Below are 12,307 nucleotides of genomic sequence, written 5' to 3'. Positions count from 1 at the left end.
GGTGGGAAATGTTCATGACAGTGTTTACTAACCTTTAATTTTGTATCAATACGAAATCATATTGGAGGTCTTGCCTCCTCGGCAGCCACCCTCCACAAAAATTAGTTACATGTCAGTTGGCCCTCCTCGTCTAAGCCACGGCCATCTGTAACTTTTCTGTCGCCAAAGTATTCCCATACCAGCGATTATGTTTTCTTCGATGGGGGAAAAACTTCAGGAGTTTCACCTCCTCCAGCCATCGTGTAGCACAGCTGACTCAGACACTGACCAACAACTTGTGGGGATAGGGTTGAGCCTTACAACTGCAAGCGAGGGATTTCTCCATGTATTTTTAGACATAAAAAATAGCTAATACCTTAGGGACGGTATAACGGAAAATTTTTGCGGTTTTGAAACCTTGATGTTCTCATACCACGGTATACCTTGAAACCGGTAAACGGCACATGTCTACTTAGCGCCCATCCCAAGATGATGATAGATGTCTTGTGGTGTCCAATCTTCCTTCTGCTGTGAATTTAAATGAGTTTATTATTAGAAGACGTCCAATCCATTTAAAGTGGGAGGATTGCAGAAAATGATGGGGGAGCACTACGTATGTACATAAATAGGAGGTGAAGCATAGATGAGTTATGGTCTCCAGGGCAGAAATGAGCAGTATCCGTCTGCTCGTCCTCCTACTCGGTTCCTGGGAATGATGTGTGCCTTTGAACTGTGCTTTAGGAATATGTTGCCTGCATGCAAGCACAAGAAAATATATGGCACAGTAGGAACAATGGAAAAGTGAGAAACTGTTACGTTGCGCTGGGAATTGGACCCCAAAGCAGACAAGGGACAAGTCCGTTATTATTTACAAGGTTTATTTTCAGGCGCTCGTAGAGGGTCGTAGCAGCACATGTGCACGTCGTGTGGTCGCTGGCAAGCGTCGACGTGATATCAGGCAACGGTACAGGTCAGGTAGCAGGCACTGGAAATCCTGGGACAGAACAAAGTTCAAGTTAGCCCGGTGTATATGTCGAGAATACCTGAGTGCTGGACGTGACTGACGGGAATGCCAAAAGAGTTGGTCTGGCGACGAGCGGCAACGACAATCATGCTCTTGTAGGCGGCTGATTTTGATGGCTCGCAGCTGTCGCCGTTTCACCCCGTCTGGTCACCAGCCTGCAATAAAGGAGCCCTAACAGAAATTGACCCAAAGTTCATTAGATTGCAGATTAGTACTGTTCTGTTGAATGAATGCTTACATGTTTAAAGTGATCCTCTAACTTAAATACATGTAGGCTCTAATAAACCACAATTGTTCTCTTGTACTAAAATATGTTTTAAGAAACACATAAAATGTTAAATCAATGGCAATATTTTATAATATTTAGTCCATATTTTGACCGTTAGTTGGCGCCATGGTTTGCGGGCTCGCAGTGATGACGTAATTGGTATCTTTCCAAATGTGTAGCGTGTTCAACAATTGCTTATTGCTGCTTAAACTAGTGAAGTAAAATGCTACGATGCGCTGCTTTTGGATGCAATTTCCAGTCAAATGGAAACAAGGGGACTGAAGTGAGTGGTCAAGGTGGAATTATTATTTTTAGTGAATAAATGTGCATAAGTGCTCCCCCTTTTTGGTCCCTGTATGCAGTATCCTACCCACCACGCGTTACAACTGGCGCCCGAACATTTTTCCTGGATCCTCAGTCAAGTAAGGGTCCCATCGCGTCTGCAATAATGGTTTTGGATCTTTCCATTTATTTTTATTCGTCGGTCCCAGAGCGGTTTTTCGGATCAGTCTATTTTGTGGAATCGACGGCCTGATCTCAGCTACGACATTACCATGGGATTGGTCTAATTCCTGGATCTTCGAGTGAGTAAAAAACGAGGATTTGGATTACTATTGCTATCTGTTTTGTTGACTATTCTTCGTGGGAGTTTTCCCCAAATCATACTAAATAATTAAAGCACTAAGGCACGCTACAGTGACAACAGTGACTCTGATGTGGACCTTACAACAATGTCGGAGTTCATCAGGGAACGCGTGTTTGCGTACTGCTGAGCTCCCGAGTGAAGAGTGGTCAAGGTGGAAATATTTTTTGTGAATAAATGTGCATAAGGTGAAGCTTCTCCCCTTTTTGGTACTTTTATACACGTATCCTAGCTACCACGCGTTACAATGTACAAGACATGGATTACACAAGGTGTTCTCTTTGGCCTGTACTGTATGTAAAGCACACGACAGCTCTGGATGCTAACAATCTACATAATTATATTGGGATAAGTTTGAAAACACAATATGCTTACCTTGAATATCTGCTAATACAACCGGACAGCATACACTCTCGCTCCCAACCGGAGTTCCCAACAGGACTCTCTCGCATCACCAGTTTTGCCCAACTTTTGTCTTATCAGGTATTTGCTGCACACATTTTTCCCTGAAGCTCGTCTTGTGAACGACCAACAGTGCTGTCCTGCGCTTCACTTTTCAGATCTGGTTCAAATAGGAAGGGTAGAACTGACGACATGTTGGGAAAGCTAACGAATGACACGCTGGAATTTCGTCAACGGGACCAGTGACGTCACGCACTGCGACATAACAAGAATGGCGACCTATCACTTAAAATAATTTTACAAACTTTATTAAAACAAAAACATTAAGAGGGGTTTTAATATCAAATTATTATAACTCATACGAACATTTATCTTTTAAGAATTACTTGTCTTAAAAATAGAGGATCCCTTTAAAAATGGTTTCAACCAAAAAGAAGAGAAAAGTGTCTATGTTTAACACAAAAAATGTACACAATTTTAAACTTGAGACAGGTGTTTGTGTGAAATATTAAGCCAGATTTGTTCCAAGCTGACCACACGTGAGGATCTGTCTGTCATTCAATCTGTGTGGACTTCAAACCTGTTTAGTGATAAAAAAAAATTAAACGAGTCTTTACCTGTACTGAAGGATGGGGCGTGTCATGTGAGGAAGGGTGGTTTAGGTAAGTCTGTTCTCCTTTTTGAGGAGTGTAAAGCTTATATCACATAAGGTACTTTCGAGCCAGACGTAGCCTGACAGGCAGGCACTATGCAGAACTACGAAAGCAGTGTGGCCTTCCTGGGGACGTGGGGCCGATTCCAGCTGATGGTTTTCTTCCTGCTCTGCTCAACCATCCTGCCCAATGGAATGGGCGCCTTCTCACTGGTGTTTATTACTGACACGCCAATTCACCGGTGCCAAATTCCTGAGGCCAACCTCAGTCAGGAGTGGCAGCAGGCTGCAGCCCCTCAGGAGGTACACTACTACTCTGATCAGTTCTTAGAAAGAAAGAAACAAAGCAGATGTTAAAGCCATATCTTTTTAAAAAAAAATCATCTTCATTGCTTGCAACATGTAGATAACAATTCCTTCCGTGAAGTACGACATGTATTTTATGAACGCTTATCTCAGTCGTCCCTCAACAAGATCAATTTTATGATACATAATATAAACAAGTGAATGCCCGTTGTTCAACATTGACATGAAAACAGAAAGAAGGCATCTGTCAGCGTTAGGGTTGCCAACTCCCTGATAAAAAAAGGGACACCTCATTGGTAAAGCTAACAGGCCCGATAACAGTCACACTTTAATAATTTTTTTACATGTGAAAAGTATAAACTATAATATGATAATAATTTTAGTCAAAACTGAATTAATAAGGTATGTATTTTAGTTATATAAGACCATGGGAAAAACAATAATTATCAGCAGTGTTTTCTTAATATAAAATAAACTACAATTAAATCTGTCCTGCTAAATTTAAAACTGTATAATTTAATGCATAAAGTGCCTATGACAGCAAAAAGCGTGTTTATTTCATATTTCACACGGTATTTTATGCTCCTGAATGAAATGGACCGCCTGGATGTGTGTGAAAGCGATTGATTTATTTATTCAATTTTTTGAATCCCGCGCAATGAAAATGAGTGACTTCCTGGATTGAGGAAGAACTGAACATGACGTCAGTCGGATCACCATCTCACATTACAGCCATTAGATAATCTTGCGGAAGAGCTGCTGATTCAGCTGATTTTGCGGATTAATTCGTTTATTTTTCGCATCATGCCAGCTCAATGTGCTGCAGGCTTTTGTTGCAAAAAGTTTCCGTTCGCCGTGCGGAGAAGGGCCAAAACAAATCCGACAACTGTGGGACCATTGGACCGACGAAGAAGTGAGTAAACTACGTATTTTGTATTTTTGTAAAATAATGGGATCATGGCACACGTTTTAATACGGAGGTGGCTTGCATTTTGTGGGTGACAATACTCCCTGTCCACAGAGAAGGCCACACGGCCGACGGCTAGTCGCACACCCACCTTAGACCTCTTAATGTGCCCGCCCACATAGCGCTTTCCTCCGATTTGCCTCGAGCAGCCCCCCTCTACGACGTCAACCCGTTTGTCCACCGAGAATGTGCTATTTTTGCCATTCATTCCCCTCTCTCCCCTCTCTGCCTGCCTGCTGGGGCCGCAACGGAACGACAAGCCGTAACTTGTCCAATTTTGTTTTGCACTCCATCAGAAATTGCAGCTTTGCGTTACAGCAGTTACAAAGTAAACACTGCAAAATTTCCTTAAATAAAGGAATATTTACTTATGTTTGATCATTGACATATATGTATAAAAGTTCTCCTCAGGCATATCCTGCAATGTTAAATGCACACAACTTCACGCCGCTCTCTCACTGTTTACGTCTTCGCCGTGTCGTTAAGCATTAAGTTAAGCCATATTCGTGTTGCACATGTATGTTTACGATGTTACTTGTTTCTTGAGCACTTGTGGATAACATTGAGAGTCCAACTGAATGTAAAGAGGGCTTTTTCACCGCCACAACAGCTTTAAGAGCAAAATATTATAAGGGTGCAAAATTTGGCAGAACACGGGGAGCTAGCCGATCGGTGAAGACAATCAACCCTGCCGCCATGTGTGACATGAGTCGGGGCAGTTTTGTGTGACTTTTTGTTTTCGGAAGGCGTGAAAAAGACTTGGAAACGGCGCTCGGTTCGGGTTAGCATGTCGGCTTGCTGTCACGCCTCCTTGTTGTTTTGTTTATGCTCTTTCCTCTGTCTCCGAAGCCGGGGCAGGGAAATGACAAAAGCCGGACTAACTCCGGTGGCATAAAATATCATTCGGAAGGTGCAAGAAGTTGACAGTTTTGGCCATTATGCAGTAATTTTGCCCTGTCGCATTGAATACCATTTATTAGGCAATTGGGGAAAAATACTTAGATAGAAAGAATATCCTGTAAAAATGTTGGGGTAGAGAGATTGAAACAATCGTGACATTTTGCTGCTCTGTGTCGCATTTAGCTTGTTCTGAATCTTCCCCCTAAATGGGCTGGATTGTTAATCAGCTGAAATCTTAACCCTGCCGACGTCATCATCCAGCTGGGGATGCTAGAGTGCTATAGTAACAGACGAGGCTAAACTGCAGATTAAAAGACTGATTTCTCGTCATCTGCGCTTCGCCAAATTGTTGTAAATAGTCGAATCGTGTCAAAATACGATTTAAATTCACATAATAATTCTATTTAAAGATTTTTTTTTTTTGGTTTATGCTTGTTTCTGGTTTTGGCCGTTTTTATTTTTTAGATACATGTTTTTAAAAGTACAAACGAACTCAGGTAAGTTTTTTTTTTTTTTTTTTAAACAATTTAGATGTGTTCAAAGTCCCCTCAGCAATAACATTTTCGAAAATTATCACTTCAAATATAGTGAATTTGACGTAACACAAAAATATTAGGGATGTTCCGATCGCAAAGTTTTGCACGCGAATCCGAGTGCGAGTCACCTGATTTTGAAAATCTGCGGATACCAATTCCCGATCCGAAACAGAATTTTTATTTCGTTATTTTTTTATTTGAACAGAAGTTTCACACGTGTTACAATGCTGTACTATTTACAATACTTCCTCTTCCACTTTTTGCGGGAGTGTTGTGGAGCTAAAAATGTATATATTTTTGTTTCTTTTGACAATGCCTTTGTATTCCTGGATTATTTTACTACTTTTAGCCCTTAAAAAGATGAAAATAAATAAATAAATAAATAAAAACCTGACCATTTTCACCCGATTCCGATCCAATGAAAAAACTATAATCCAATTTAAATCCAAAAGAAATACTCATTAGTCATTGGATGCCATTGACAGTGATAGCTGTCCAACCGACTTGAAATGGATTGGACGTCAACTAGTGGTAAAGTCATTTCAATTCATGGCAGAAGGATAAAAAGACCCTTCACCGCCCCTTCCAACATAGCCTGGGTGGCCATGTTGGTAGAAGCGACATTCCCATCAAAGTCAATGCATTGACGTTAAAATGAAGTTATTACAAGCTTATTGCACAACCGTCTATTTCATCAATGATTTACTTAGTGCCTGTCATTGATGGCGTTAGACATCCAAGCCATTTGATTTTAGTGATGTTTTTTGGTGCAAAATGAACAGTAGAGGTGCTGAGATGACCCCTGGGGTACGCCACAGCTCATAACTCATCCCCAGTTCAAATAGATTGGCTGCTACTAGTGATGAACTCATTGAAATTCACAGCGGAAGGATGACTGGGCGTCTAACATTGTCAGTGCCACTGTAAAAGCAGCAAAAGAATAAATGAGTGTCAAGGGAACACGTTGCTCTGTAATTCACCACCAAGCCACTAGAGGTGTATGGTGTTGTCTTTGTACGTTTTTGGGGGACTATTGTCGAATTCCTTTAGTTTTTCCTCCAATCATAGACTGCAATCGCAACGGAGATGGAACGTGTATATTTTCAGCTGCAGCTAATCTATATTGAACAACAAATGTTAATACGAATGTTGAAGTTTAGGCGACACAGAAGACGTTTCACATCACAATGCATTGATGTGACGCGCACGTCAGGCTACGGCGTAAGGTCGTAAATCGGATGTGCATTAACGGCGTATGTCTGCCGTCACCACAACGAAGAAGCATAAATTTGCCTTTGTTGTCTTCTGTTAGCGACAGTATCTCGACCAATGAGATGAGTGGGATTTCGCATTGTCATTGTTCCGTCAGCTCATTGGTCAAAAAGCAGGACATGCGGGCGAATGCGTTTCTCTGCATCTTCTTGTAAAGCACCATACAGTATTCAATCTTTCTACAATTAAGACACTATTTTCGAGTTTGATGATAATAAGGGACAAAGCACATCCCTTGAAAGCTCAAGTTTTTCAAGGGACAGTTGGCAATCCTAGTCAGCAATCCGCAAAAAGTAGAAAAAAAGCAATCTGAATCTTATTCGGCAGTCATACAAAAGTAGAAACATTTGACATGTACTTGTAATGGCACTTGGCTTTAAAAGGCCTATAAATTGGAAGTCAGCAAGATTTAAGTTAACAAGCCTGCCACATTTGAATTAATAAAATCATTGTTAATTATACAGAATGTAATAAGGTGTCAAGATGGGCCTTTCAGTTCTCAGACGTTGGAGCCCTGTCCAATAATTATGCTCAATCCACAGCTCGCTCAAGCGCCAACTGTCAGTTAACTACCTCTACATGTTACTATATGGAAAATGGATGCTTTAATGTACAGCATCGTATTCCAGTCAATGGCTGAGCCAACTTTCTTGTTTCTTAGGGCCACATTTTACCCACAATTTGCTGATGTTCAAGTGTTGACCTGATGGTAAAACATTTCAGAGAAAATAAAGTCTGAATGTCCATTTTTCACAACTTCATATTGCGAGATATTGGACGGGGAGACGCTTCCAAGCCGTTGCCGCCGCGACCAGCTTGACTTACTCCGTAACCTCTCAGCTAGCGGGCTGCTGCCTGGCCGTGACGTCAACCTGAGCAGTTTGCCTCAGGAGGATTGCGTCGACGGGTGGGTCTATGGCACAGAGATCTACCAGTCCACTGTGGTCTCACAGGTCAGATGTTTTTTGTTGTTGTTGTTCCTCTGAAAAATGACATTTGTTTTGAAATTTTCACTGTCATTAGTGACAGTGGGGAGAAAGGATTCCAGTCAGTAATTGGATAGTTGTGACTTCTAGTATGACTTGGTGTGCGACCAGCGTTGGAAACAGCCCTTCACCTCCACCATTTTCTTCCTGGGGGTCCTGGTGGGGTCTTTCTTCTCAGGAATGCTTTCTGACAGGTACCTGCTCGGGAATCAATAACTCACTGGAACCAGTCAAGGCTGTATTCAAATGAAGACTGTTTTCAAACGTTGGTGTATTTTCTCCAGATTCGGTCGCAAACCAGTGATGTTCGGTACCATAATTGTTCAGGCTGTGTTCACGGGGCTACAAATTGTCGCGCCTAACTGGGAAGTGTTTTGCTTTCTTCTCTTCTGCAACGGCATGGGAAGTACATCCAACTATATAACCTGTTTTGTGCTAGGTATGTTATGGTTGTTGTATGTTTGGTATTAGAACGTTTTCCTCTGAACTCAAAAGTTTAGAGGACTCGTTTTCCCTAACACGAAATTTTAAAGGAGTGGGATTTTGCTGGTGCAGGAACAGAAATCCTCACAGGCAATGCTCGGGTGGCTTACTCGTCAACGGGCGTGTGTCTGGGCTTTGCTTTTGGCTACATGATGCTGCCGCTTTTTGCCTACTTCCTCCGGAGCTGGACCGCTCTGCTGCTGGCCATCGGGCTGCCCGGTCTCTTGTTTGTCCCCTTGTGGTGGTAAGTGTTCTTGTTCTGGTCAAATACTAACTGTGAGAATGCAAAGTAAAATAACAGAAAGTATAGGACAGCCTGTGTGTGACAGGTTTGTTCCAGAGTCTCCTATGTGGCTGCTGTCCCAGGGCCGAGTGGCGGAGGCCGAGGTCATCGTAAGAAAAGCCGCCCAGATGAACCGTGTGGTGGCACCTGAGATCATCTTTGGCGATTCCAAGTGGCATGCAAGTTTGACTTTTGTATCGAAAGAGTTTCTGTTGGTCAGCTAGTCTGCCAACTAAGGAAGAGGAGAGCCAATAGCCGATCATTGTATGTTACAGGCAGATGACAAGCGGCTGGTAGACCGCTACACTATTTTGGACCTGATGAGGAAAAGAAGAATTGCTATGATGACCATCCTTTTATGCTGGGTGTGGTGAGTTCACGACTGTGGGGAAAGTACTGCCACCGCGACCATGGGTTGATGTCGTCCTGCCGCGCAGGTTCACACTCAGCATCTCCTACTATGGGCTGTCACTGAACACATCACAGCTTCACTCCGACCCATACATCAGCTGCTTCCTGTCTGCTGTGGTGGAGGTGCCGGCATACTTGAGCTGCAGCCTGGTCATCCGTTACGTGCCACGACGCCTCGCCATGTCGGCCGTTTACCTCACTGTGGGCCTGGCGCTGTTTTTCATCCAGCTTGTGCCTCAGAGTGAGTGGCAGACCAAATTAGTTTTGCAGCAAACTACCATGTTTCTTATTTGGACTTGTCGAATTCCCCAGGTGTCTTGGGTTTTGCCGTTGCCTTAGAAATGTTCGGTAAGTTCAGCGTCACGGCCGGGACATCGATACTGTACGCCTACACGGCTGAGCTGTACCCAACAAGCCTGAGAAACACAGCGTCCGGCGTCTGCCTCACGGTGTCACGAACGGGAAGCTGCATTGCGCCCTTTCTAATACAGCTGAGTAAGACATTTTTTGGGCAAATGCCAAATCGGGTTGCCAACTGTCCCTTGAAAAACTGAATTGCACGGTATTCAAAAACCAAAGTACGCGTCCCTTATTTAGCTTTCAAGGAACGCGCTTTGTCCCTTATTATCATCAAACTCAAAAATAGTGTCTTATTTGTAGAATGAACGAATACTGGTATGGTGCTTTACAAGAATATGCAGGAAAACACATTTCCCTGCCTATCCTGTTTTTTGACCAATGAGCTGACAGAACAATAACAATACAAAATCCCACTCATCTCATTGGCCGAGGTGCTGTCACTAACGGAAGACAATATACAGTTCCGCGTCAAGGGAATGCGTTGCTCTGTAATTACCCGCCAAGCCATTAGAGGGGTGTGGCATTGTGTTTGTATGGTTATGGGGGACTCTTGTCGAATTCTTTTAGTTTTCTTCCAGTTAGACAACAATGGCAACGGAGATGGAACGCTTGAATGTGGATCTTCCACTCATTTACATTGAACGACAAATGTTGATCGTACAAATTCTGAGGCGTAGGCGATGAAGAAGATGGTTGTGGAGGTGGTCTGTCCGACCACTAAACCAGTCGAGGTTGAGAACCGATGAATTTATAACACTGGTTTGCCCACCGTGTCTCGATGCATAAATGCACTTTCGCATGTCAACGGATGACGTACCTTGCCGTATACAGCCTTTGCTATTACACCAGACAACGCACAGCATGCTTGTTGATGCCACACGGAGACTGGCAGTCACATTACGATCTCTAGCCTCGGGTGGAAGCCAGCAAGCTGTGGCGGCTAGCTTCAAACTGGCGTCGAGCACTGTGTCCAGCGTTTTGTCCGAGGTCTGCAAAGCATTGTGGACAGCCCTCCAGTGCGATTTTTTTGCCGCGTAAACAGTCTGTTGTTGAAAATTAAACAGAAAACAACTCTTTTCACACCAACCTGTGCTTTATTCTTCATGTACTTGGAAGTGTAAATGTAAATAAGTGCACCAACCAAAAATACGACAAAGTGATAAAAAGATTTTGGCCGGCTGGGTCACCGCTTCGTATGGTCATTCGCTTCCGAACATGCAAATACAGTATTTGTCACAGAGGATCTTCCAGTTTTTTATGCATTTGCTGACCTCCAGCCCCATATTTTCAGCAATCCCCTTATACGAATTCCTTGCCATTTGGCAATCTTTATAATGTCTTGACGAAACATTGTACAGGTGGTTGTACTTGCGGACCTCTTCGATGATCCTCTCGTAGGCTTGGTCCATTTTTGCGTGTAGCGCAAGAATGTTTGTTAGTGGCGGTGATTTCGCGCTGAACCGGAAACAACGTTCTGAGCCACAGGTGTCAAACCGATTCCAGAAAGGGCCAAGTGGGTGCTGGATTTTGTTCCAACCGATAACGCGCAGAGAGTTTAACTAATCAACTTCCTGCTGAAACAAGCAGCACCTGACAAAGTTTAACTGATTACACATGTAAAAGATCTGATTGGTGAAAAGGTGTCTTCTTCATTGGTTGGAAAGCAAACCTGCACCCACTTGGCTCTTTCTGGACTCGGTTTGACACCTGTGCTCTGAGCGGACCAATCACAGTCCATTGACGTCACATCACCACGCGTTGACGTGACGCGTAGTCAGGATTTTGTGGAGGTGCATGTCAGGCTACGGCGTATTAAAAATACATTGCTGATAATTATTGTTTTTCCATGTGCTTATAAAACACAACTAAAATATGTACCCAATTCAGTTTGGAGTATGATTATAATATCATAAATTAAAACAAAAAAAAACACTTTTCACATAGAAAAAAAATCATTAAAGGGTGACTATCGGGCTGGCCGGCCTGCTCTAACATTGAGGTGTCCCTTATTTCTGTCTTTCAAGGAGTTGGCAACCCTAATACCAAAGGTTCCAAACGTTCAGCTTAATATTAACAATTAGATTTTATCAACACTTTGGTGTCTTCTCTGCACAGACATCTACTTCAAATATCTCCCTTATATCACCTTGGGCACTCTGGCCTTGGTGTCCATCCTAGCAACGCTCCTGTTGCCGGAGAGTTTCGGGCAACTGCTTCCTGAGACCTTGGAGCAGATGCAAAAGAGGCAAAGGTAGGTACACATATTCTTCCGCATCCCCAGGCAACGTAAACACATATGACGGTATACTGATTCTCAATCACTTACAATCGACTGGCATTCACCTCCAAATTGCTCATTTCTTCTAACAAACTTCATGTTGATTTCCCTGTCTGCAGGATGACCTGCCTGAACTGCGCCAGACAAAAACCCTCCCAATCGATTAAGGTCTTAGAAAGCAGACTGTGAATACTTGATTTTTAACTGCATTGTGCAATTTGTCATCATGATTACTTGTGTCAAGATAATATATAATATAATGTATGTTGTATTTGTTTACTCGTAAAAGAATAAAAGATGTAAATCACAATTATGGGATCCACCTTGAAGGAGATAGCAGCTTTTATCGTAGGCACCGTCTAAATGTTTGTATTACTCTAACACACCCAATATAAAATAAATAGCACTTATACCATAGTTTAAGGAAAACAAGCAGAATATATGGCATAAAAGATACACGACGCCTTCTTATCACGGAAGCCCAACGTGTGCGTCATGAGCAAAATTGACGCACCAACTCCCGCAATTAGTTCTAACACAACACAAGGAACACAGGA

The 12,307-nt window shown here is 42.8% G+C and overlaps 1 protein-coding gene across 1 annotated transcript; it reads left to right on the top strand.

Moving 5' to 3' along the window:
* The first annotated feature begins 2,873 nt into the window (after positions 1–2,873).
* LOC130907097 (solute carrier family 22 member 4-like) lies at positions 2,874–12,041 on the top strand. The gene is made up of 11 exons (XM_057821975.1): positions 2,874–3,271; positions 7,720–7,902; positions 8,026–8,129; positions 8,220–8,374; positions 8,491–8,662; positions 8,748–8,884; positions 8,981–9,071; positions 9,139–9,353; positions 9,425–9,607; positions 11,588–11,723; positions 11,870–12,041. Exons 1-11 carry the CDS (start codon positions 3,065–3,067, stop codon positions 11,937–11,939), a joined length of 1,653 nt encoding a protein of 550 aa, XP_057677958.1. The 5' UTR covers positions 2,874–3,064; the 3' UTR covers positions 11,940–12,041.
* Positions 12,042–12,307: the final 266 nt, after the last annotated feature.

The sequence above is a fragment of the Corythoichthys intestinalis genome, chromosome 18 (assembly GCF_030265065.1).
Source record: "Corythoichthys intestinalis isolate RoL2023-P3 chromosome 18, ASM3026506v1, whole genome shotgun sequence".
NCBI lineage: Eukaryota > Metazoa > Chordata > Actinopteri > Syngnathiformes > Syngnathidae > Corythoichthys > Corythoichthys intestinalis.
This window is presented reverse-complemented; position numbering and strand designations above follow the sequence as displayed.

What these genes read in the sequence shown, in the direction of transcription:
- LOC130907097 (XM_057821975.1), top strand. Translation starts at nt 3,065, where the DNA reads ATGCAGAACTACGAAAGCAGTGTGGCCTTCCTGGGGACGTGGGGCCGA. An exon ending in TTGTTTGTCCCCTTGTGGTG is followed by an intron (nt 8,663 to 8,747) that starts GTAAGTGTTCTT and finishes TGTGTGTGACAG; the next exon opens with GTTTGTTCCAGAGTCTCCTA. An exon ending in CAGATGCAAAAGAGGCAAAG is followed by an intron (nt 11,724 to 11,869) that starts GTAGGTACACAT and finishes CCCTGTCTGCAG; the next exon opens with GATGACCTGCCTGAACTGCG.